This window comes from Aotus nancymaae, unplaced genomic scaffold (genome assembly GCF_030222135.1).
Source record: "Aotus nancymaae isolate 86718 unplaced genomic scaffold, 86718_ANA_hifiasm-v0.15.2.pri h1tg000019l, whole genome shotgun sequence".
NCBI classification, from domain to species: Eukaryota; Metazoa; Chordata; class Mammalia; order Primates; family Aotidae; genus Aotus; species Aotus nancymaae.
The window spans coordinates 36532050-36559281 of NW_026988431.1; the positions used below are offsets into that span (position 1 = coordinate 36532050).

At 44.3% G+C, this 27232-nt stretch overlaps 1 protein-coding gene across 1 annotated transcript in view; it reads left to right on the top strand.

Annotated features, from left to right (window-relative positions):
* Window positions 1–12258, top strand: part of ATP1B3 (ATPase Na+/K+ transporting subunit beta 3) — a 51795-nt gene extending 39537 nt beyond the window's left edge. Inside the window, exons 5-7 of the mRNA XM_012437040.3 lie at window positions 1644–1694; window positions 7072–7158; window positions 11586–12258. Of these exons, the coding sequence (XP_012292463.1) occupies window positions 1644–1694; window positions 7072–7158; window positions 11586–11756 (309 nt within the window). The 3' untranslated portion in view covers window positions 11757–12258. The remainder of the gene's footprint in view (window positions 1–1643; window positions 1695–7071; window positions 7159–11585) is intronic.
* Window positions 12259–27232: the final 14974 nt, after the last annotated feature.

The window sequence follows — 27232 nt, forward strand, 5'->3', positions numbered from 1 at the left end:
AGTGATCCCTAGCCCCCGTGCCTTGCTGCTCTGTACATGTGCTTCAGAGCTGTGTTCTGATGCTCTTACTGTTTTGAGGCCTGCAAGGTCTCCTTTGAAGAGTGAAGTCATTCCTGGTCATTTATTCAGGAAATGGCACTTTCTTAAACAGGTATAGACTTCTCAAAATCATGAATTTATAAATCACTGAAGTCATCATTGGTGAGCAAATTGCTACCATCCTTAATAAAACTAAAACTTGGGTCTTTTGAAGTTGCTATGCTAAATAAGGAGCTTCTCTGTAGGGAGAACCAGCTAGACTGTGAATTGCCCAGACTGACATCCCTCCAACCTCTCCTTCATCCCTTTGGGAGGCCTTAGACAACTGACAGTTTCCAGATTGTCCCATAGCATTCTAGGTACTTAGTAAATGATTAGTGGGATGTTTCAACCAGACTTTATTCAGAATTAAGAATTGGAGTAAGCTGAAAGTAATGTGAAACTAGATCATCTAGTTTATAAAATGAATTAAGTTTGTTTTAACAGAGGTGGCCTTTTGTAATCCCAGTCTACTAGAAGTATCCTCACAATGTCTAGTTTGCTGATAGAATGCCAGGAGAGGATCAACCTTCTGGGTTTGTTTTCTTTCTCAAGATGGCCTCCTTGAATGATAATGGTCTGAGACCATACTTGTTGATGACTCAGGGCATGGCTTTGGCAGGAGGACAGCATCAGACACACAGGAATCAGTGATGAGATGAGCTTATGTAGTGTAGCAGGGGGTTTCATACCAGTACAGTTCCCAGTTAGCGCTGTTGACATTATTTATTAGGTTACAACATTTCTTGTCTTTTGAGGGGAATATTTAGATTTTACATGCATTCACATGGAAACTGCATATAAATTCAGAATGCCAAAACAGATATCTCACAAAATGTACAAATATGTTAGGATTGGGTTCTGCCAGCTACATACATGAAAGGAGTCTTAAGATAGGGCTCTCCCAATGCATGCCTTTTGGGGAGCAGATGGGTGTAAGATATGGTGAGACTCAGTGGGGCCCTCATGGAAACACGGAGAGTGTGACCTAATATATTTTTGTGAAGAACAGTGAATTTTTATGCCTCTGCAGTTCTTATTCTTTACGTCAAATTGTTTATATAAATATTAATAATAATTAATTTTTATCTGTTTCTTATTTTAAGGGTAGCAAAGGGTGCTTTTGTTTCGGTCAGTTCTTTGGTAGTTGATTTGTTTTCTCAGTTGCCCTAGTACAGTAATAAGATAGCTGATTGCTAAAGTTATTTTATTTAAAAGTTCCTTCTATACAAAAATCAGCTGGGTGTGGTGGTGTATGCCTGTAATCCCAGCTACTTGGGAGGCTGAGGCAGGAGAATGGCTTGAACCCAGGAGGCAGAAGTAGCAGTGAGCCGAGATTACGCCACTGCACTCCAGGCTGGCGACAGAGCGAGACTCTGTCTCTTAAAAAAAAAAAAAAGTTCATTTTAATCCCCTCAAATACAATTAAAAGGCAGATGTAACTCACTGGGTTAATACACAGAGTAGGTGTTATCTCGAACACCTCTTGTCCCCAGCAACAGAGGGAGGAAATTCCATTGCATACTTACATGATGTTTAAATTAATCACTATTTCTTAACCTTAGATAATTGGATTAAAGCCTGAAGGAGTGCCAAGGATAGATTGTGTTTTGAAGGTTGGTATTCAAAACTTCTGTTAAATCTTTGGTGTTTCTTAAAATACTGTAAAAGTCTAATGATGTAATCATCTAGTCTTTCTCTTCCTTAGTGATAATTCAGAAAAACATTTTCCATGTGTATTTGATTTTGGACACATTGCTCTTATTTTCATATATACCATATTTCATCAGTTCTAAGATTCACTTTTTTTCTGCCAACTCTAATAACACTGAAATTGGGATTACCCTTAGAACTGATGGTGTCTTAATACTGTACCATGACTTTTTTCTTTTTCTTAAGTTTGTTAGTTGGCGTGCTACCCATCAATGCTATCTGAGATTTAATGAAATTTGGTATATTTTCCTTGAGGTAGAAGCATTATTTATCACCCCTATACCTACTTTATTTTTTTTCCAGAATACTATGCAGTTTTCATCTCATGACTTTCTTTTGTTTTCTCTCCATGCTGCAAATGCAACTAAGACAAATAATGTAAAAGATGGGTAAGAGTTCTGAGGAGAAATTAAGTTCTAAATTTATCATTGCGCTAAATAGTAACATTTCAACTCTGATTGTATGGCAGAAATATTTTATTTAAAATGTTACATCGAAATCACTTTTAAAGTTGTGGAAAGAAATTCTTTTTACTGTTAATAGGCTTCTTATTTGGGCATAAACTTCTTGCTCAGTGGTTCTCAAACTTGATCATTCATCAGAATCATGTTGGCTTGTTGGGTTCTGTTCCCATAGTTTCTCACTCAGGTCTGAGACAGGGTACAAAATTTGCATTTCTAACTGAGGTTTCCAGGTGATGCTGATGCTGCTGGTCTGAGGCCCACATTTTGAGAACTCCTGAGCTGGAGTGTTCTTATTAATTTTCAAAGAGTATTCACTATTTAGAGTAGTATAAAAAGTCAGGAAGTTTATGGTTTCTCCTCTGGGTTGAAATTATATGTGTGTGACCACTGGCAATTCACTTTACCTCCTTGTGCCACAGACAGCTCCAGAATTAGCCAGGTGTGGTGGCTCACACCTGTAATCCCAGCACTTTGGGAGGCCAAGGCAGGAAGATCACAAGGTCAGGAGGTCGAGACATCCTGGCCAACATGGTGAAACCCTGTCTCTACTAAAATACAAAAAAATTAGCCTGCCGTGGTGGCACACCGCCTGTATTCCCAGCTACTCAAGAGGCTGAGGCAGGGGGATCGCTTGAACCCAAGAGGCAGAGATGGCAGTGAGCTGAGATTACGCCACTGGACTCCAGCCTGGCTACAGAGCAAGACTCTGTCTCAGAAAAAGGAAGGGAGGAAGGGAGGGAGGGGAAGGAGGAACTCACTTAAAACCAGACACACATCTAAGCTGAGCTTTTCTTGATAAATTCTTCTAAAAATCTAGTGGGCAGCATATACTGTCAGCTCTCAAGTCAGAACATTATAGCTAAAAAATACATTTAGAAAAAACGTTGGGTAACCCTTTATGATCCTCAGGGCTTGCTCACAATGCTTTTCGGTAGAAAGCTCCTGGGGCTTGGGTGCTAGGCTGGGGAGAAGTGCTAATTTCATGACCGTGCACCTGTATACAGGATCTTTTGCCGTTGGATGTGAGCAGGCTGCGTAGATAAGCTTGGAATGCTGGGTCTACAAAGCCAATAGCACCTGAAAGGAAAACATTCAAGCCAGAAGCGCAAACACTTTTAATTCTTTTCTAAGCTTTAAATTGTATAAACCTTTGGCCAGTATAAAAATTCCATATAACTCTTTCCTTAAGGGTTTTTTTTTTCTTTTTTTGACGCAGTCTTGCTCTGTCTCCAGGCTGGGGTGCGGAGGCACAATCTCAGCTTACTGCAACTTCCACTTCCCGGGTTCCAGTGATGCCCCTGCGTCAGCCTCCTGAGTGGCTGGGATTACAGGCACGCACCACCAGGCCCAGCTAATTTTTTATATTTTAGTAGAGATGGTGTTTCACCATGTTGGCCAGGATGGTCTCAATCTCCTGACCTTGTGATTTGCTTGCCTCAGCCTCCCAAAGTACTGGGTTTACAGGCATGAGCCACCGTGCCCAGCCCCCTTAAGGTTTTAAATGCATATTTCTTCTTGTTTTTCTATTATGTATCCTTCGCTTCTAGAATAGTTGCAGGAAATGTTAATGAAAAATCCAGATTCAGGCTGGGCGCAGTAGCTCACACCTGTAATACTGACACTTTGAGAGGCCAAGGCAGGCAAATCACCTGAGGTCAGGAGTTTGAGAACAGCTTGTCCAACATGGCAAAACCCTGTCTCTACTAAAAATATAAAAATTAGCTGGGCATGGTGGCAGGTGCCTGTAATCCCGGGTACTTGGGAGGCTGAGGCAGGAGAATCACTTGAACCAGGGAGGCAGAGATTGCAGTGAGCTGAGACCTCACTCCTGTGCTCTAGTCTGGGCAACAGAGCTGTCTTAAAAAAAAAAACAGATTTAATGATTTAGATTTCAGTTAGCTTTCCCTTTTGCTTTGGAGAGATGGGTGTAAAGTACATAAAATAATCAAAACAGGAGGGTTTTTTATTTTGTTTATTTAGTTGTGGATTTTTTTTTTGTTTTTAGAAAAACACAAAATTGGAAGAAATGTTTATAAAATCTGACATTTTATCCCTAGGCTAGTCACAAGTAGTAAACCAGTTAGAACTATAGAGATGTGGCTCTCCAGAACAGATGGAAACATTTACTACGTATCATAATTGCAATTTTCTATTAGATTTGCCTGTCTATATCAAGTGTTCTTTAAATTCTTTAGTTGTTTTATGTAATATAGATGTATTTTATTTTGTCTTGCATTGAGTTTGTTCTGCTTTAATTGCTTTAAGAGTCCTAAAAATACAAATACTTTCAAAGTGGCTTTTTTCCTTCTCTCTCTTTCTCTCTCTCCCTCTATAGAGATAGGGTGTTGCCATGTTGCCCAAGCTGGTCTTGAACTCCTGGACTCAAGCAATCCCCTGCCTTAGCCTTTGAAAGTACTGGGATTATAGGCCTGAACCACTGCAGGTGGCCAAGGTGGCCTTTTAATATATCCCAACTTAAGAGATTCCTACAAAAGATGTAATTTTTCTCATTTTCATAAGAAAACCAAATGCTGAAGAAAATTACTTAAGTCATTTCTTCAATATTTGGTTTTCTTATGAAAATGAATCATATTTAAAAAATCAAAAGTGAGAAGAAACAAAATGTATTAATTTTTAAACTCTTTTGTTTTCAGTGGAACTTAGTGAACATCAGTAGGTTATTAGAGTTAGTTGCTCTTCATTTACAATATGATGCTATTGCCAGATGTGGTGGCTTACATCTGTAATCCCAGCACTTTGGGAGGCCGAGGTGGGCAGATCACCTGAGGCCAGGAATTTGAGACCAGCCTGGCCACCATGGCAAAACCTCATCTCTACTAAAAATACAAAAATTAGCTTGGCATGGTGGTGCATGCCTGTAATCCCAGCTCCTCGGAGGCTGAGGTGGTAGAATCGCTTGAACCCAGGAGGAGGTTGCAGTGAGTCAAGATCGTTCCATTGCACTCCAGCTTAGGCAACAGACTGAAACTCTGACTCAAAAAGAAAGAAAAACACACTCTGAGGGACTCAGTGAACTGTTTCTCAAAGAAAACCTCTTTTTCATTTTGGAGAAATGTGTTCTGTGAATGAAGGTCATATATTAAGGTAAAATAGATTCAACAAACGCAGTTAATGCAGAAAAGCACTGATACCAAAGAGACTAGGTTTTCTCTAATATAAAATGTTATCTTTGATTTTTAAGCTTATTTTTTATATTAAAGAGTACAGATGTACAGTGGAGTTTGAATAGTGATTGAAAGTGGCTTTTGCAGTTTCTCCTGGCGTTGTTACTTCCTGCCCTTTCCACATATTCTTCATCTGGATTATTAGAGCTTGTCTAGTATGTGGTGTGCATCATTCTGTGCTTTATGCTGTCTGGCCGATGCCTTTCATCTGTTTCTCACCCCACCCAACACCCATATGCTGCTTCAGAATGAAACGAAATGAACCTACAGCTCCTTAGAGTGGATTCTTAGTTTTGCTTTATGCTGTTTCATGTGTGGTTTCAACCCTGTCTCAAAAAAAATTTAATATATATATAACATTTCAGTATAATAACATTTTATTTTAACTAGTGCTCAGTAAACCTAGCACTGACTTTAATCATTGTGGTCTGTTTGCTACTAGTCAGTCTGTTAATATTATACTCATTAGAATTAGGCCCATTTGGGCCAGGCATGATGGCTCACGCCTGTAATCCCTACCCTTTGGGAGGTCAAGGTGGGCAGATCAGGAGGTCAAGGATCAAGACCATCCTGGCCAATATGGTGAAACCCCGTCTCTACTAAAAATACAAAAATTAGCTGGGCATGGTGGCATGCACCTGTAGTCCCAGCTACTCGGGAAGCTGAGGCAGGAGAATTGCTTGAACCCTGGAGGCGGAGGTTGCAGTGAGCCGAGATCACACCACTGCACTCCAGCCTGGCGACAGAGTGAGACTCTGTCTGAAAAAAAAAGTATTAGTCCCATTTGGAAAGTATTGCATGAGAATTTTCATAAATTCCTTATTTATCATGAATAATACTAGAAATAACTAATAGCATGAGTTATTTGGATTATAGGTGATGCTTAATTTGTATGTTGATAAACATGGAATATGTTTCCATGTTTGTCAACATAGAATTCCAGGCATGTTTATCAACTTGCATGGAATTTCAGTAGACAAGTAATACTTAATGATTTATATATGCTCATAGATTTATTCCTGAGAAATACAGTATTTAAATTTGTGGAGGAGAGTTTTGCTTGGAGTACCTTAAATTTTCCTTTGTGATTCCCGTCAGGTGCTTTGTGGCTTCCCCTCTGGTTGCAATTGTGGTTGTTAATCACATGAAACTCTCACACCTGCTGTCTCCCAAGCCTGAGTGCTGCATTCTAGGTTGGCACCTTGTGGTGGCCTTTCTTTCCAGTCTGGAAGCACAGTATTTTATTCATTTCAGGAAAACAAAGGTCCCAAACCTGCTGGTGCCTTCCTGCTGTTAGTAGGTAGAAAGGCTGGCACTTGGTATTTGGAGGGCAGGTAAGATTTTACAGGAGTACATGAGTGGAACTGGCTATGAATAAGGGACTCTAATGAAAAAGAGTATACAGTATATCTGGAAGTGTAAGAGTCAGGATAGTTCGTGTGGAATTATGGAATATTAATAATCAAGATGAGCGAGTCTTTTCTCAAAAATACACTAGTAATGATAATATAGTTGGAGCAGCATTGTAGTTTCTCCAAACTGTTCGTGATTGCTACTGCTTTGATTATAAACATAGTTTTTACAAATTCTTTTTGTGACCTAAAGAGGATTTCTTTTGTTTCCAACTTTAGAATGAAGATCAAACAAATATAACAACTTATCCTCATAATGGAATTATAGACTTAAAGTATTTCCCATATTATGGGAAAAAACTGCATGTAAGTATTTAGAAGTTCTTATGTTGTAACTGCTCTTTTGGGAAGCTGGAGCATCTGTTGAAGTCCCACTTGTCTGGGGTAGGTAGACACAAGCCCTGTTTAATTTGTGCGTCATCTGTTCAGGTTTTGTTTTATTTTAATGTTGATGGTAAATGGAGTTCTGACATCTACAATTCAGAACACAGAACCCAAGCAGATAAATTAAAGTTAGATGATTATTTTTAAAATATTATTTTCTTTTTTATTATAAAAGTAGTAGTATGTGCTTATGTAGAGAAAGTAGAAAAGTACTTAAAAAAAATCAAGGCCAGGTGTGGTGGCTCACTCCTGTAATCCCAGCATTTTGGGAGGTCGAGGCAGGTGGATCACCTGAGGTAAGGAGTTTGAGACCTGGCTGACCAACTTGGTGAAAACCCCTTTCTACTAAAAATACAAAAATTACCCGGGCATGGTGGTGTGTGCCTGTAGTCCCAGCTACTCAGGAGGCTGAGGCAGGAGAATCGCTTGAACCCAGGAGGCAGAGGTTGCAGTGAGCCGAGATCATGCCCACCGCACTCCAGGCTGGGCAACAGAGTAGGATTCTGTCTCTTCCATCCCCCACCACCCCACAAAAAAAATCAGAAAGCTTTTAACAGCTGCACGGTGGCGAGGCATGGTAGTGAGGCAGGCAGATCACCACAAGTCAGGAGTTCAAGACGAGCCTGACACTAACGTGGTGAAAGCCCGTCTCTACTAAAAATACAAAAATTAGCCTGGCATAGTGGCAGGCGCCTGTAATATTTGGGAGGCTGAGGCAGGAGAATCGCCTGAACCCGGGAGATGTGGAGGTTGCAGTGAGCCAAGATTGCGCCATTGCACTCCAGCCTGGGCAACAGAGTAAGACTCCATCTCAAGAAAAGAAAAAAAGAGCTCATTACCCAGAGAAGCAGTATTGTAGTGTAATTTTATTCATATTTTTCCTTAAAATATATATACACAAGTATCATATTATTAAATTGGGATCATACTGTATATATACTTTTTGAACTTTTTATTTTGAAATGGTTTAAGACTTAAAGTAGCTAGACTAGTTCAAAAATTTCCTGTAGACCCTTTACCTAAATTTCTCAAGTGTTAATATGCTCCCTTGTCTTATTATTCATTTGCTTAATACATAAACTTTTGCCTCGAACCATTTGGGACTAAGTTACAAACATGTTGCCTGTTTGCATTAAATGCTTGAGTGTGTAGTTCCTAAAATAATACATAACTAGTGGTTTGGATATGTTTTCCCTTCAAAACTCATGCTGAAACTTAATCCTCAATGTGGTAGTATTGAGAAGTATGGCCTTTAAGAAGTGATGGGTTCATGAGGGCCCTGCCCTCACAAGTGGATTAATCCTTTCATGGATTAATAGGTTAGTGGGAGCCAGGGGCGGTGGCTCATGCCTGTAATCCCAGTACTTTGAGAGACCAAGGCAGGCAGATCACCAGGTCAGGAGTTCCAGACCAGCCTGGACAACATGGCGAAACCGCATCGCGACTAAAAATACAAAAAAATTAGCCAGGCGTGGTGGCATGCACCTGTAGTCCCAGCTACTCGGGAGGTTAAGGCAGGAGAATCGCTTGAACCTGGGAGGCGGAGGTTGCAGTGAGCCAAGATCGCACTACTGCATTTCAGCCTGGGCGACAAAGTGAGACTCTGTCTCAAAAAAGATAAAAAAAGAGGAAGAGAGACCTGAGCAGTAGCACTTTATAGCATGCTCAGCCCTCTGGCCACTAATGCCTCGTACCACCTCGGGACTCTGTTGAAAGTCCCCAGCAGCAAAAAAAGGCTCTCACCAGATGCAGCTCCTTGATCTTGGCCTTCTTGGCCTCCAAAACTGTAAGAAATAAATTCTTTTTCTTTATAAATAACCCAGTTTCAAGTATTGTATTTTAGGTAACAGAGAACAAAGACAACAACCGTAGTATAGTTAACAAAGGAAATTAACAATATAGCACTATGAATCTACAGACTTTGTTGAAATTTCATCAGTTGTTAAGAGCACAAATATTCTTTATAGCAAAAGACAAGAGAGTTTTCCTGATCCAAGATATCACAACTTTAATATGTTTAGCAACCTGTAATCTGAAATATTTCCTTAGTCTCTGTCTAATGCCTTTGTACTCTGCAAAAATGAGTACAGGTCTTTTATGGCCTCTTTTACGTTCATTAGTTTGAGTTGGTGGTTTTTCATGATTAAATATAGGTTGTGCATTTTGACAGGAGTGCCTCAGAAGAAATGTAGAGTTCTCAGAGTTTCAGGAGGGACATGGTATCATTTCATTCCATTAATGATGATGTTACCTTGATTGCTTGGTTAAGGTGGTATCAGCCAGGTTTCTACAATATTATAACGTTACTTTTTTTCCTTTGTCATCAATAAGTATCATGTGGGGAAAATCCTTTGAGAGTCTGGAAATCACTCTGTTTTTGCCAAGTTTAGCATTTGTTGATTCTTGCCTGAATCATCTATTATAAGATTGTTCCCAAATGGTAGTTTTTCTAATCTCATCTTTTTCCATTAGTTGGCATTCTACTCTAAGGGAATGCCTTTCTTTTTTCATTTTATTTATTTCTACTAATATAGACTCATGGATTCCATAGTTAAATTATAGAATTTATTATAATCTATATATTATAATCTATTATAATTGGTATTTATTTTGATGCTACATATTCTGAGATTTGGTTGGTAGGAGACCTTCAGGCTGGCTCCTGTGTCTTTTGACATGATTACATAATTCTTTGAGCACTTCTTTATTTTCTGGAATTACAAGATATCCCAAGTTAATCTTGTACTTTTCCTGCCCCAATCCTGGAATCAGCCCCTATTCATTTTAGTGAAGAATTGTATTAAGAAACCATAGTGAAGCTAAACAATTATGAGTATATTTGCACCAAGTTACACAGCTATCATAAGTAAGGATATAAGAGCTAAGTAACAATCAGTAGGATAGATCTTATGAATATTTATCAAACACAATAAATAATATAGGCCATAGAGAATACCCTATCATTTTCCAGCACACATGGAACAGTCACAAAAATTTGTCATAAAAAACATATCCCTTCCCAACACTTTGGGAGGCCAAGACAGGAGGATGGCTTGAGGCCAGGAATTTGAGACCAGCCCTGAGCAAAATATAGCCAGACCTTGTCTCTCCAAAATGGTAAAAATTAGCCATTACCCAGGCATGATGGCACACATCTGTGTGTGCTAGCTACTCGAGAGACCGGGGAGGAAGGATTGCCTGAGCCCAGGAGGTTGAGGTGGCAGTGAGCTATGATCACGCCACTGTACTCCAGCCTGGGTTGACAGAGCAATACCCTATCTCTGAAAAATAATAATAAAATATTTAAAGTTTCATAAAGTAGAAATACATTACAGTCAATACTTTGTGATTATAATGCAATAAAAGTAATAATTATTAAAAAGACCCTTCTATATGGGGGGAGGGACAAGTGGACACTGTCTCTTAATTTACAGATGAAAAGGAAAATTAAAATCAAGGTTATAGAATATTTAAAAGTAAGGCCAGGGCCAGGCACAGTGGCTCACACCTGTAATCCCAGCACTTTGGGAGGCCGAGGCAGGTGGATCACCTAAGGTCGGGAGTTCAAGACCAGCCTGGCCACCACCCCTATCTCTACTAAAAATTCAAAAATTAGCTGGGCATGATGGCATGTGCCTGTAATCCCAGCTACTTGGGAGGCTGAGGCAGGAGAATCACTTGAACCCAGGAGGCAGAGGTAGTGGTGAGCCCAGATCGTGCCATATGCACTCCAGCCTGGGCAACAAGGGTGAAACTCCATCTCAAAAAAATAAAAAATAAAAAAAAGTAATGATACATAGACCAGGTGTGGTAGCTCACACCTGTAATCCTAGCACTTTGGGAGGACGAGGCGGGAGGATCACTTGAGTTCAGTCAGGATCGTGAGCTATCACACCGAACCAACACTTTTATCAGTTTAAAAAAAAGAAGCGTGAACTTATAGCTTCAAAAAATTAAAAATAATGCAGAGAACAGAAAATAATAGGTCTAATTTTTTTTCTTTAATTTACAAGCCAAGTGTGGTGGCTCACACCTGTAATCCCATCCTTTGGGAGGCCGAGTGGGAGGACCGCTTTAAGCCAGGCCTTTGAGGCCAGCCTGGACAGGGAGACCCTGTCTCTACAAAAATAAAAATAAAAATTAGCGGGCTGTGGTGGCATGCGCCTGTAGTCCCAGCTACTTAGGAAACTGAGGTGGAAGGCTGAGGCTTCAGTGAGCCATGATTGCACCACTGCACTCCAGCCTGGGTAATAGAGTCTCAAAAAAATTTGCGGAATAAGCCAGCTCCTGGTAGAGAAAAGTAAAATGTTTCCATAGTTTGAATTGATGTCTTTTCCTTTTTTTGCCAGGTGGGGTATCTGCAGCCATTAGTTGCTGTTCAGGTCACCTTGGCTCCCAACAGTGCTGAGAACGAAGTCACAGTTGAGTGCAAGATTGATGGATCACCTAACCTAAAAAGCCAGGATGATCGTGACAAGTTTTTGGGACGAGTTATGTTCAAAATCACAGCACATGCATAGTATGAGTAGGATTCTCCACAGAGTAAATGTCGAGTTGTCTGTCTTCACTTTGTATCAGCTGGACCTGCCATTCTAGAGTTGAGACCACCTTGGAGAAAGGTGTGTGGTACATGACACTGGGTAACATCATAACGTGCTTCCAGATCATAGTGTTCAGTGTCCTCTGAAGTAACTGCCTGTTGCCTCTGCTGCCCTTTGAACCAGTGTACAGTTGCCAGATAGGGACCGGTGAATACCTGATTCCAAACATGTAGGATGGGGGTCTTGTCCTGTTTTTATGTGGTCTAATTGCCAAATATCTAAAGCCTAATATGCTGTGCTATGTAAATATTTTATGGATGTAACACTGGTCAACTATCATATTTTGATGTCAACAAAATTTTAGGGATAAAATGGTACCCAACCAACATCAAGTGACTTCATAGCTGCAAGAAGTGTGGTGTGTGGAGGAGTTCTGTATTTGAGGAAGGAAAACAGAAAATAAAAGTGTATTTGAAAAATATTATCTTGGGTTCTTTGTAAAATTTATTTTTTACTTGCTGAGTTAGTCTGGATCTTTTTGATTAAGAGCACAAACTTTTTGTTGTAAAACATGTAAAAGAAAATTGGGATTATTTTTTAGTGCTGGAACTGTCTCCTAAAGTATTCTAGGCTGTAGATAAAAGCATTTTTAGGTTAGCCAGTGTGACTATGCACCTAATTTTTTATAAGATTAAATTCTTAAGATTTAACTTGTACAGTAGTTTGTGAAATATCTTGTTACTGCTTTTATTTAGCAGACTGTGGACTGTAATAAAGTATATATAAACTGTGAAATATAAAAACTTGGAACTTATTCAAAGCTTCAACCCAAATGACAGTTTGTGTAAGCATTCTTTCCGGAGCTCCAGTATTAGGTGTGTTCTTGGTAGGATTACTTGTCCTAATTTGGCTACTTTGTTGAGAAAGTTGTGCTTCCCATATCATCTATGTTGTTTCTTGTTTTTTTCTTAAGGCTATTGTTACTTTTCTCCTTTTTTTAAAAAAAAAAAAAGGCAAAGCAGATATTCTTGAGGTTTTCTTTGTGGTGGTGCAAGCCAGAAGGGATGGGACCTAACCCAGCTGGCTCAAGAACGACCGTTTGGAGTAAACAGGACTCTGGGTGGCCTTGCCGGGCCAGATGGGCTTTGGTAGTGGGCACTCAGCCCCACGTGAGAGCTCTGCTTGTTCCTCTATCACTAAAATCATAGTGATAACAGATATTCACTGAAGGAAATGATTCTTGGAGTAGTAACAGCAAATCTTTCTGGGTTTTGATTTTCTTCCTTATCTCTTAAGAGTGTAAAACAAAGATAAAGGGCCGGGCACGGTGGCTCACGCCTGTAATCCCAGCACTTTGGGAGGCCGAGGCGGGTGGATCGTGAGGTCAAGAGATCGAGATCATCCTGGTCAACATGATGAAACCCCGTCTCGACTAAAAATACAAAAAATTAGCTGGGCATGGTGGCACGTGCCTGTAATCCCAGCTACTCAGGAGGCTGAGGCAGGAGAATTGCCTGAACCCCGGAGACGGAGGTTGCGGTGAGCCAAGATTGCACCATTGCACTCCAGCCTGGGTAACAAGAGCGAAACTCCATCTCAAAAAAAAAAAAAAAAAAAAAAAAGAATGCTACAGTGTGAGAGAGCTGACATCACTTTAGTTGGCCCAGTGTGACCATGTCCTCAACAGCTGTCACCTTCAGTGCCTGTGAAATTCATATTAAGTATTCTATTGAATTTGTATTTTTGAATCTTTTGAAGTAAATATGGATGGAATTTTTGTTTTAATGCGCTTAGATAAAAGCAGACTCATTTGCAGACCGTAAGAGAAGAATTGAGATGGCATCCAACATGGGGTGTGTTTTGGAGAGAAATAAAAATGACACATACACATAAATCACTAAAGCATCTTGTATGCCTCCCTGGCTCAGAAGTTTAGACTTGATCAGCCCCTGACTGCCCAGTGGTTTTAGCTGATCTCCCCAACTTTCATGGCTCTGACTTGCTTCATCTATCAGAATTAAGGCAGTTTAACAACAACTTAGCAGACCTGCTATATACCAGGACTGGATCAGCCAGACTTTGAGGATACGGAGATGAAAAGACATGGTTTCTCAAAGATCTTAAAACTAGGAGGGAACAGGCTCTGAGCCACAGCACGTGGCATGATGATGAGGATGGTATTTACATGCAAGGGGCCACAAGGTGGGATGAGACTAGGTTATTCCAAAGGCCCCACCCCTCTCTAAAGTTTATTTTTGTAAAAGGTCTCAAGAAACAGGTGGTGCTTGATGGAGGAGGAAGAGTGGCTGGAAGCTGGGTCTGTATGGGCCAGGTAAGGACTGCTCTAGCAATGAAGGGTGCCTTGTCACAGCTGGAGTCCACCCTTCTGCTGCTGGTTGCAGGTTTTCCTCAGGATTTCAGGATGTGAATACAGATCACCTGGGTATCATTAAAATGCAGATTGCAGTTTGCTAGGAGGGATTCTACAGATGTATCAACTCCAAGATAATACCTACCTTAGAGCTCATTGACCACAGCTTGGAAAGGACCAAAGACAACCAGCTGTGCCTCCTTGGCCATTGAGCCTAGCATCAGTTTGATTCAGTAGATGGAGAGGATTGAGCCATCATTTGACTTTAGCTGATATCTGGAGGTGCGTGACTCCTAGCTGGCCACCTGTCTGGGTAAGAGAACCCTGAGAATACCCAAAGACTACACCACTGCCCTTGGGAGAACCGGGGTGGTGTTGCTTCAGGACACATTCCCAGGCTGAGCTGAGGGAGTGTGGGGTGAAATGAGATGTGTCCCATGTTTTTCAATATTAACGTTTCTTATGATCCCTTTCTCTGGGTGGCTGAGAACAGCTGGGGATGGTGTGAAAAGACGGAGTTTCCTGCAGAATGATGTGCCTTCTCAAGAGCTCTCCAGGGGCAGGAGGGAAATGGGATGTCCTGAGAGGCTGTATGGCAGCAAGGAGGGTGGGCAACAGCTAGCTGGGATGAGACAGCCAGAGCCTGGGAGGAGGAACCCACCAGTGGGGTGTGGCCAGCGGAGATGGCCGAAACCAGCTGGAGGACTTCAGAGGCAATTCATCCCGAACTGGACCTGTTGCTGATGAAGTCACTGTGGTAGGCAGAATTTCGGTCCCCATGCCTGTGGCTATGCTCTATCATATGGCAAGAGGGGGCTTTGCAGATGAAATTAAGGTAGCTGGTGGGTCAAACTTAAAATAGGGAGATTATCCTAGATTATCTGACGGCCCAGTGAGATCATGGGAGCTGTAAGCAGAAGTGAGACCTGAAGCCTCTGGGTTTGGACACATCCTTGCTGTTTTCAATGTGGCTGTGTGGGAAGTGGAAGGAAGTGCATTCTGTCAACAGCCCGTGAGCTTGGAAGCCAGGTCTTCTTCAGAACCTTCAGAGCCCAGCCCTGACGCTCTGCACAGAGGACCCAGCTGGGCTGCATTGTACCCAGACCACTCACCTACAGAAATGAGAGATTATGAGTATTATTTTAAGCCACCACTTTTGTGAGAATTTGTTATGGAGGCAAATAGAATGCTGATATGGTCTTCTCGGTGACAATTACTACTACAACCAGGTGCTTCTCAAATTGATGCACGTGCAACCCATCAAGGGCTCCTGTTTAAAATACAGATTCTGATTGGTCAGTGTCTGGGCCCGAGATTCTGCTTCCTAACAGACTTCCAGGTGCTGCTGTTGCTGCGAGGGCTGCATCTGAGCACAAGGCATTTTTGAGTACGATCCTGGTCGGTGTAATGCCTGGAATTCAGAGCCCAGGTAAGGAGGGAGGAAGAGGGAGCTGAGAGAAGGCCTCGCATAGAATTTGTTCAGCTATGAAGTAACACGGAGGCTGCGGAGAGGAGCTCTGTGTTGGGCCTCTGGCTTTCAGACCCTCAGCTTTGTCGCTGTGGTCTTAGAGCCTGGGTAATGGTTGGGACGCTTTGACTTCCTTTGCTATTTTCTGTGGTCCCGTGGGAGGACAGTGGCCTGCAACCTTGAGTCCAGCTTCCTGAGGATGGGATGGTACGGGCCTATTAATGGGGTCCTTGGCAGCACCCCCTTGCTCCTAGCTAAATGGGGTGAGCTTCTGGGGGCCACTGGCTTGGAGATGAAGGGAACTCACCTCATCTGTGCAAAGTTGCTGTCATGTCACTTAGGGCTGGGTGTGGTGGGGCACACCTATAGTCCCAGCTACTTGGGTGGCTGAAGTGGGAGGATTGCTTGAGTCCAGGAGTTTGAGACCAGCCTGTGAGACCTCGTCTTTTTTTTTTTAAATGAGATGGAGTTTCGCTCTTGTTGCCAAGGCCGAAATGCAATGGTGCGATCTCAGCTCACCCCAACCTCTGCCTCAGCCTCCCAAGTCGCTGGGATAACAGGCATGCTCTACCACACTGGCTAATTTTGTATTTTTAGTAGAGACAGGGTTTCTCCGTGTTGGTTAGGCTGGTCTGGAACTCCCAACCTCAGGTGATCCGCCCGCCTCCGCCTCCCAAAGTGCTGGGATACCATGAGCCACCGCGCTTGGCCGGGATCTAGTTCTTAGTCATCTGTTTTTTACTGTATACTCCAGATTTCTGGGACCAAAGAGGTTAAAACCTCATTCCCTGCCCTGCCCAGTGGCTTCTCTGGGCAAGTGTTCTCGTGTTAGCAGCTGCCCACACTCTACGGAAAAATCTAGCGGCTGCTGGTTAGAACTCGCTTGTTAATAACAGCAGGCAACCACCTGGCTGGTGCCTGCCTGGGTGGGGTGGCGGAGGAAGCAGCCGTTTTGGTCTTTGAACCACAGCTTGGGACTTACCAAAGATAAGTAAGCTCACAAATCTCCATGGTCTTTCTCTGGCTTATAGAAAATAGTTTGCCTTGCTGGTGGGGAGAGAAAGGGTGCAGCGTGCGGGGACCTGGGCTGGTGGGAAAAGCGGTTTGGTTATTGTGCATGTGCCACAAAGGATGAGGAATCTGGTCCCCAAGATCCACGGCGGGAGCTAGCTGAGCCTGGGGCCTGCCGCCTTCCCAAGAGTCCATTTTCCCCTTGGATCAGCTTGTTTTATTGCTACCATCTGATGACTTCTGAGGTAAGGCAAGGCTTTGCAACTTTCAACTCTTCATCTCGTCTCTTGACAGAGGCTCGTAAGAGGCCAATTTTTCAAACTCGCCTGGGTCATATGAGCTAAATGTTTGAGCACTATTTGGTTATTTGAAACTAACCAAAAGGTCAATATACTTTGAAAAAGTTTGCTGTTCACTCATTCACTCATTCATTCAGCACTGACAGCTTACATATCAGATGCCAGGCCCTGAATTTTACACAGATGAAAGTCCATAAGAAACAAGATCCTGATTATGTTATTTTCAGAGAATTTCTTTTTGTTTGTTTTGTTTTTGTTTTTGAGATGGTGTTTCGCTCTTGTCGCCCCAGCTGGAGTGTATTAGTGCCATCTCTGCTCACTGCAACCTCCAAATCCTGGGTTCAAGTGATTCTCCTGCCTCAGCTTCCAGAGTAGCTGGGATTACAGGTGCTGCCACCATGCTCAGCTAATTTTTTTTTTTTTTTTTTTTTTTTGTATTTTCAGTAGAGACGGGGTTTCACCATGTTGGCCAGAAAACAGTTAAGCTGGAGGAGAATTCCTGAGGGTGGGGGATGGATGCCAGCTTGTTATGCCTGCAGCCTGCAAGCAGTGATGACCTCTTCTCCCTCCTCTTCCAAGGAAGTATTCCGGCCATAGAGGTCTAGCACCATTCACAAAACCCAATACATAAAGTATGGACGGAGGTACACACACACACACACACACACACACACACACACACAGCCTCAGCCTCGTAGGAGGGAGCAAGACAGGGTGTGCCAAGTACACCCCTTTCACCTACTGACGGTGTTGTCTCCATCAAACAATTTGTGTGACTAGGTAGGTGTGGCAGCTCATGCCTGTAATCCCTATACTTTGGGAGGCTAAGGCAGACTGATCACTTGAGCCCAAGAGTTGCCTGGGCAACATGGCAAAACCCCGTTTCTACCAAAATACAAAAAATTAGCCAGGTGTGGTTGTGTACATTTGTGGTCCCAGCTACTTGGGAAGCTGAGGCAGGAGGATCACTTGAGCCCAATGAGGTGGAGCTTGCAGTGAGCTGAGATTGCACCACTGAACTCCAGCACGGGCAACAGAGCAAGACTCTGTCTCAACAACAACAACAACAAAACACACAACAAAAAATAATTCTCGAAATAAAAAATTTAAAAATCTGTGGTTAACAGACTACCAACTGCAGAGCACATTCTAAAACTGTTTATTAAACATGACAAAATCATATAGAAAAATAAAATTTTGCTATGCTATGGGATTATGCATGGGAGGTATTTTATGGGATCTGGAATATATGATATATATCGTATGTAAAGAGATGTCAATTAAAATTACTCCAATGACAGCTCATCTAAGCTTATCAGATGAGGCGACTTGCTTATCAGTCCATTGGCTGATACCCAGTAGTACTTTTTTTTTTTTTTGAGATGGAGTTTCGCTCTTGTATGTAGCCCAGGCTGGAGTGCAATGGCATAATCTCAGCTCACTGCAACCTCCACCTCCCGGGTTCCAGGGATTCTCCTGCCTCAGCCTCCTGAGTAGCTGGGATTACAGGCACCACCACCATGCCCAGCTCATTTTGTATTTTTAGTAGAGAAGGGGTTTCACATGTTGGCCAGGCTGATCTCGAATTACTGACCTCAGATGATCCACCTGCCTCGGCCTCCCAAAGTGCTGGGATTACAGAGACATGAGCCAGTCAGTGTGCCCGGCCAGTACATTATTTTCAATCAGGGACTCTTAGAGCAGCAATTGGTTTTTGTTGAGTCTTACAAACAAAAACCTAAATAAAACACAACAATGACAAGTTGTGCCCCTGTTTTACCAACTGCTGCAGCTGCTGTGGGGTTCTCAGCCCCTCCATCAGCACCTGGAAGGAGAAACCGTGCTGGCGTCTTGCTGGCGGGCTACCGCCCTGCAGGGTCTCCATGGCCCGCGGGCTGATAGCATAGGGGTGCGGTCAACTTATATTGCTGTGGTTTTCTGCCCATGTTGTTTCTTCCCAGACTTTTCTCCCATCTGCTTCTGTGTCATCTTTTGTTACAATGACTGGGAGTGGTTGCAGCCTGCCCCAGCAGGCACCTGCCTCCCTGGCCAAGCCCCAGACCAGCAAGTGGCTCACGCGGTACCCTCCAGGCTCTGAGAAGCCTTTCAGAGATAGGGGTGGGGAAAGAAATAGGGGACACCCTCTCTCCTCTGCAAGCTTATTTCTTTGGCTGGGCCTGTCTTTAACCTGCACAGTTTATGTATAGACAAGTCTTCTAGTGCAGGCTTGGCAGTCAGGTGACAGCGGCGCTTGTGGGGTCATCCTTAACCAAGCAGTTTCAGAAATGTTTCTTGAGAAACTGAGGATGCCTGGGAGCTGACAAGCCTTGTGGGTCTCTGAAGACAGACTCCAGGGGTCTACATCCAGAGACAGGGCTGAGGACTGAAGCCAGCGCCCCGGCGCTTCCAGGCAGCTGCCTTCTCCAGCCTACACCAGGGTCCGAGTCAATTGCCATGGTGAAGGGAGCAGCCCCCCTCCCCCTGCCGTGGTGCTGTCCCCTACCCCATCACTCCACGCATGTCCATCTGCTCTAGGAGGGTGAGAGGAGGGGGAAATATCAACTGCCCCAAGAGAAATGCAGTTCATCCTATGCATCTTTGCATAACCTTTTTTGTTGTTTTTGTTTTGTTTTGTTTTTGAGACGAAGTCTCACACTGTTGCCCAGGCTAGAGCGCAATGGCATGATCTTGGCTCACTGCAACCTCTGCCTCATGGATTCAAGCGATTCTCCTGCTTCAGCCTCCCAAGTAGCTGGGATTACAGGCGCATGCCACCATGCCTGACTAAATTTTGTATTTTTAATAGAGACGGGGTTTCATCATATTGGTCAGGCTGGTCTCAAACTCCTGACCTCAGGTGATCTGCCCGCCTCGTCCTCCCAAAGTACTGGGATTACAGGCATGAGCCACCACGTCCGGGCTGCACAACTTTTAATCTGACTTTCCAGAGGTCTCTAGTTTTTGTTCTTAAAAATTATTTCCAAAAGCATTTATTGAAATAAAAGTGTCATTCTTGCATCCTTCTTCCACTCCTTTTTTTCTTTTTGAGACAGAGTCTCTCTCTCCAGGCTGGAGTGCAGTGGCACAAAATCGGCTCACTGCAGCCTCCACCTCCTGGGTTCAAGCAATTCTGCTTCAGCCTCCCAAGTAGCTGGGACTGCAGGTGTGTGAGTCACCATTAGTGATGGAGACTTCTTCCACTCTTAGTGATGAGTTAAACTGAATTTTAATAAAACTTGAGGAAAGGGTTTTTTAGATGATTGTAAGATGGGCTGGAGTCCTTCACACAGAAGAGCCCACCACTGTTCTATTGTCAAAAAGGCCTTGTTGCTACTCCAGTGACCGGTCACAAAAAGCAGACATGGCCAGGCATGGTGGCTCATGCCTGTAATCCCAGTACTTTGGGAGGCTGAGGTGGGCCAATCACTTCAGGTCAGGAGTTCGAGACCAGCCTGGCTAACATAGCAAAACCCCACCTCTACTAAAAATACAAAAATTATCCAGGCATGGTGGCACATGCCTGTGGTCCTAGGTACCTGAGAGGCTCAGGCAGGAGAATTGCTTGAACCCAGAAGGCGGAGGCTGCAGTGAGCCGAGATTGAGCCACTGAACTCCAGCCTAAGTGACAGAGCAGACGAAACCTAGATGTTTTAAAATTTTTAAAATACATCCTGTATAGCTGGGCATGGTAATGGGCGCCTGTAATCCCAGGAGGCTGAGGCAGGAGAATCACTTGAACCTGAGAGGTAGAGGTCCCAGTGAGCCAAGATTGTGCCATTGCACTCCAGCCTGGGTGATAGATCAACACTCCATCTCAAAAACAAACAAAAAAAAACCATCCTGTATATATGGCAGGGTGGCTCATGCCTAAAATCCCAGCACTCTGGGAGGCTGGAGTGGGAGGATCTCTTGAGGCCAGCATGGGCAACATAGTGAGACCCTGTCTCTACAAAAAATAAAAAAAACCCAGTCAGGTGTGGTGGTGCACACCTGTAGTCGGCAGCTACAGTGGAGACTGAGGTGGGAGGCTCACTTGAGCCCAGTAATTGGAGGTTACAGTGACCTGTGAGAGTGTCACTGCATTCTAGCCTGGGTGACAGAGCAAGACCTTGTCTCTTCGAGAGAGAGAGAAAAAAAAAAACTCATCCTGTAAATGTACTTTCTGTTGTATTCAGATTCAGGAAAACCTTTGCTGGAGGTTTGAAAGCAAATCTATGTATCAGCGGAACCAGAAAGTCCATCCTGTGGAGATAGGACCTTTCAGGACTGTCATTTTTGGACTTTAACACACAAACTTCTCATGACTGAGTTTCGGCTTTTGAGAGCCATGACCAAGTGGCAGGTAGGGCATGAAAGAAGAAAACAAATCTCCCGACCCTCATATAGTGTGTCACAGTACTTCAGGGACCTTAGGCGAGGCAGGAGATAAGGCAAGAAGGAAATGGTTGGGTGATAGTCACGGTGCCCCAATGGCAACAATGTCCTCAAGTGATTTGCATGAAAGTGACAAATATGACAAATGCTGCTCTGCATTAATGGGATTGGTTGTGCCACCTGCTCCCCACAGACAGGAGTTCCTTCACCACTGTGCATTTTCTACTGAGACGCAAGTTTCAGCAAGAGGCTGGAAAGGCCTCTCAGAGAAAAGGCTGAGCTGGCAGCAATCAGGGAGCCCCCGGGCATTTGGCAGCTGTCCACAGTATGGCCGGCAGATGGAGCCTTTATCTGGCAAGAAACTGGGGAAGCTGGCGGTGTCTTCAGGTGCAAGCTTCAGTGGGAAGAGCCAGCACTCTGAGAAGGCGCAGAAATGGAAGCAGCACAGAACTACAGAAGCAACTTCCTGAGGAGAAGGAATGGAGGCTGCTCGCGGTGGCTCACGCCTGTAATCCCAGCACTTTGGGAGACTGAGGTGGGTGGATCAGGAGACTGAGATGAGCCTGGCCAACATGGCAAAATTCCATCTCTACTAAAAATACAAAAATTAGCTGGGCATGGTGGCACCTGTAGTCCCAGCTACTTGAGAGGCTGAGGCAAGAGAATTGCTTGAACCCCGGAGCTGGAGGTTGCAGTGAGCCCAGATCACGCCATTGTACTCCTGCCTGGGCGATAGAGCATGACCGTGTCCCAAAAAAGAAAAGAAAAAAAATGGAGAAAACGGCAACATAGCAACACAGCCATAGCTCTGGAAGTAAGAACAGAAAAAAGCAAGCTGTCAATTGGGTTCTGTTTTTGTTTGTTTGCTTGCTTTTTGAGACGGAGTCTCGCTCTGTCACCCCGGCGAGAGTGCAATGATGTGATCTCGGTTCACTGCAACTTCCTCCTTTCAGGTTCAAGCGATTCTCCTGCCTCAGCCTCCTGAGTAGCTAGGAGTCCAGGCACATGCTACCACGCCCAGCTAATTTTTTGTATTTTTAGTAGAGATGGGGTTTCGCCGTGTCAGCCAGAATGGTCTCGATCTCCTGACCTTGTAATCCACCCACCTCAGTCTCCCAAAGTGCTGAGATTATAGGTGTGAGCCACTGTTCCAGCTTGTTATGGGTTCTTTCTTCTGGAGGAGGCTCTGGGTTGAAGCTGTCTTCTCTTTGAGGGTAGAGAAGCTGGGCAAGGAATTAAACAGCTCTATCAACCAAAAATGCAATTCTAAGTGCCCCCCCCCCAACCATCTGAATGGACTTTCTCCTTGGCCAGGGTGCTCTTAAAATGTAACCTGAGAGACTGGTTCCGGCCGTGAACGGGAAGTGCCTCCTCTTACCCTTCCAGCACTATCTCAACACAGACCTCACTGATAAGGATCATTTATCATCCGAAGCCTGGTCCTTTGGTTTCCACAATCCCTTATTTTAAACCAGACATTTACTTTCTGTTGATTCCGGGTCTTTAGATAAACTCAACCATTTGTCAACCAGAAGAATTTTAAATCTACCTATAAACCAGAAGTGCCCCCCACTTACGAGTTGTCCCTCGTGATCCACCCACCTCGGCCTCCCAAAGTGCTGGGATTATAGGTGTGAGCTATCGCGCCCGGCCGTATTTTTTATTTTATTTTATTTTTGAGACAGAGTCTCGCTCCATCACCAGGTGCCAGGCTGGAGTGCAGTGGCGCGATCTCGGCTCACTGCAACCTCCGCCTCCCAGGTTCAAGCAATTCTCCTGCCTCAGTCTCCTGAGTAGCTGGGACTATAGGCACACGCCACCACGCCCAGCTAATTTTTATATTTTTAGTAGAGATGGGGTTTCACCATGTTGGCCAGGATGGACCAATGTATTTTTTTAAATGTACTTGATTGAAGTCTCATGTCTCCCTAAAATGTATAAAACCAAGCTGCTTGCATTGGGTTAGAACATGATCTTTTAGTTTAAAAAAAAAAACAAAAAAAAAAAACCAAGCTGCACCCTGATCACCTTGGACATGCGTGCTCGGACCTCCTGAGTGCTGTGTCATGGTCACTCATATTTGGCTCAGAATAAATTTCTTCAAATATTTTTATTTTTTGAGACAAAGCCTCACTCTGTCACCCAGGCTGGAGTGCAATGCCGCGATCTTGGCTCACTGCAACCTCTGCCTCCCAAGTTCAAGTGATTCTCTTGCCTCAGCCTCTGGAGTAGCTGGGAGTCCAGGCACATGCTACCATGCCCAGCTAATTTTTTGTATTTTTAGTAGAGACAGAGCTTCACCATCTTGACCAGGCTGGTCTCAATCTCCTGATCTCAGGTGATCTACCCGTCTCAGCCTCCCAAAGTGCTGGGATTACAGGCATGAGCCACCATGCCTGGCCAATCTCTTGAAATACTTTTGAAAATAGTTTGGCTCTTTTCATAGACAACTCTGTGGGCTTGCAGACCTCCCCCTGGTCAGCAGTGTATTTTCAGTCGCTGTGTTGATGGCTGCCAGCATCCCCTCTGTGGCCAGAAGAACAAAAGTACCTTCTTAATGCTCAAGTGATCCTGTGGTTGCTTCCATGAGTCCTTAGACACCTTCACCAAATGGCACTAGTAAGTGGCTCCTCAAGGCTGGGAGGAACAGAGAAGGCACGATACCAGCTCGGCTCGCCACTCCAGGACACCCCCGGGATAAGGGGCATGAGCACAGGCTCACCCCTTCTCCACCACCACCACCGCCACCCTTACTTGGTCTATGAAACTCCAGGATAGTCTTTACGGGAAGATGCCTGCCTTCCAATAAAGACTTGGTCATCAAGTGCTTACTTAGTCATCTCCTTTTCAAGACCTGGGCATATTTGCTGGTCATTGAATTGCTCCATACCCTTCTGTGCCTTCTGATTGTCCACATGCTCAACTTGTTGGAACACAGGAGATAGGCTATCTAGGTTCCGGCCTCTCACTGAGACAGGTAGAGACTACATGATCAGGTGCTGAGGGGCTGCTATGTTCCGGAGGCCAGGTGACATTCTGCCTGAGGCCTGGGGACGTGGCTTTCTGTATGGACTGCTGTCGCTATTCTCTCTGATGCTGGTTTGGTGTAAGGGACAATAAGAAAGTATCTTCCCTACAAACTGTAGGGAAGCAATCCTGGGCTTAGCCTCCCAAAGTGCTAGGATTAAGGCATGAGCCACAGCACCTGGCCACCCTTCTGAGGGCAATTCATGAAGAGGAACTCAGACGTGGAAAGAGGGTCTCAGTACCTACTCTCTGGCAGAGTGCAAGAGTACCCAGTACCTTTACCTGAACAGCCCACCAGTTTTTATTTTTATTTTGAGACGGAGTTTTGCTTTTGCTATCCAGGCTGGAGTGCAATGGTGCGATCTCAGCTCACTGCAGCCTCTGCCTCCCGGGTTCAAGCAATTCTGCCTCAGCCTCCTGAGTAGCTGGGATTACAGGCGCCCACCACCACACATGGCTAATTTTTTGTATTTTTAGTAGAGACGGGTTTTTACCGTGTTGGTCAAGCTGGTCTCGAACTCCTGGCCTCAAGTAATCCGCCCCCCTCGGCCTCCCAAAGTGCTGGGATTACAGGCATGTGCCACCATGCCTGGCCCATTGTTCTTTTTTATTAAAAAAAAAAAAAAAAAAATTCCATCAGGCAAGGTGGCTCATGCCTGTAATCCCAGCACTTTGGGAGGCTGAGGTGGGTCGATCACTCGAGGACAGGAGTTGGAGACCAACCTGGCCAACATGGTGAGACCCTGTCTCTACCAAAAATACAAAAATTAGGTGGGCGTGGTGGTGCATGCTTCTAATCCCAGCTACTCAGGAGGCTGAGGCAGGAGAATCCCTTCAATCCGGGAGGTGGCGGTTGCAGTGAGCTGAGATGGCACCACTGCACTCTAGCCTGGGCGACAGAGACTCTATCTCAAAAAAAGCAAAAACAAAAAACCCTTTTTTTTTTTTTTTTTTTTTGAGACAGTCTCACTCTGTTGCCCAGGCTAGAGTGCAGTGGCCTGATCTTGGCTTACTGCAACCTCTACCTTCTGGGTTCAAACGATTCTCCTGCCTCAGCCTCCCAAAGTGCTGGGATTAAGGCGTGAGCCACTGCACCTGGCCTAAAACCTTTTTTTAACTAAAAACTTTGACCCACAAGTAATGACACCAACATTATTTTAAAGTATTTATTCTACATTTCATACAAATCATAAAAGTCTGATACATTTTTTTCTCAAGAACAACTTACGTTCATTTCAGATGCTTTTTCTTTCTTTTAATGTTTAGGATGGACAAAGATACACTTTAATGAACAACAACAAAAAAAAATCGGTTCACTACAGGTACCGCTTCCCAGGCCCCACCTGCAGAGCTTCTGACTGAGCATGCGGGACGCATCCTAGGATCACAAACTAAACCTCCCCTAGTCAGCTCCACGGCAGGCGGGCCTGGAACCACCCTATTGGAACACTGCTTAGGACTTGTCTGTTATCTACCGGAAGCAATTTCAAAAAATCCAGGAATAATTATGTATACAGAAATAGCTCTTCTATAAAATTTCCATATAAAAATAATGGTATTTATTTACAAAGTCTCAGATACTACAAAATAATATATCAGGTTACCTACTTCAGTCTAATAGAGGAAGTCTACATTGGGCAAGTCAGATGTGGTGTCTGCATTCTCCTCTTATCTCTCGTTTAAATTGCTTAAAGCACGTGGCACCACAATGTATCCTTCATGCAAAAAAAAAAGGAAAACTGTATTTTCTGGAAATGCAACCCAATAGTACATAGAGTGAAGCATCTTCAGATGAAAAGGTGAACAACCTTGTGATTTGGGCTCACAGTCCTTCACAGACCTCTTTTGTCCAAAACTCAAGGGTGATGGTGGCGAACCAAATGCCTGAAGGAATTAGGTATTGACATGTGATCCCTGGAGTGCAGGCCGCTTGGGCAGCCGGTGCATACGGTTAATGGGTGGTTCCATTTTTCAGGACACTGAGAAGTTGAACCTGTCACGGTACTACTGCAACGTGCCCAGAGGAGATATTCAGCAGAAAAGTGGCCCAGTCGTCTGTGATGTTTTAGTATGAAGACCCTGGCCCCAGTGTGAATGAGCACAATTATCAGGCCATTTGACGTGAAGCTTAGCCACGGTGAAGTATGGTAAGTGACAAATGGCATGCAGTGAGGCATGATAAAGGGATGAGATGTGTCTTTAAATCCAAACGTGATCTGGGGAAGCTCCCATTATGATGTGACAGACATGAGTGGTACCTGCTGGTGAGGTATGGAAGAGCCAGGTGGTAACTGAACCCCTTGAGCTCCTGCCCGTGGCCAGCGTGGGGAGCCTTTGCCTGTGGGTCTCAGCCCGGGGTTTTCTGACTTGAAAGAAACCTAAAGCTGACACCACAGCCTCATGCTGGGGCTCAGGAGAGGAGTCCCACTTTTGCCCCTCAGCCGTTTGGCACTTGGTGACACAGGACTGTGGTGACAGTGTGGCCCTCGCGGAGGGAAGAGCTCTGGTTTCGGTGCAGGCTCTGCCGCAGACAGGCTGAGGGATGGGAGGCAAGCCAACCTCTTGCTTGTTCCCCATTTCTAAATAAACAGGGCAGGAACGACGTTCTCTCCCATCCCGAGACCTGTGGCGCAGTGGCGAGGCCTGACCCTGATCGTCAGCTCACTGACCTCCAATGTAGCTATAAGCAGGGAAGGCCTAATCTGCAGACATGGCAAGGGGCAAGACAGCATTGACCGCAACAGGCTTTTTTCGTAAAGCAAAAGCTAAAGGCCGGATGCAGTGGCTCAAGCCTGTAATCCCAGCACTTTGAGAGGCCAAGGCGGGCAGATCATGAAGTCAGGAGATCTAGACCGTCCTGGCCAACATGGTGAAACCCTGTCTCTAATAAAAATACAAAACTTAG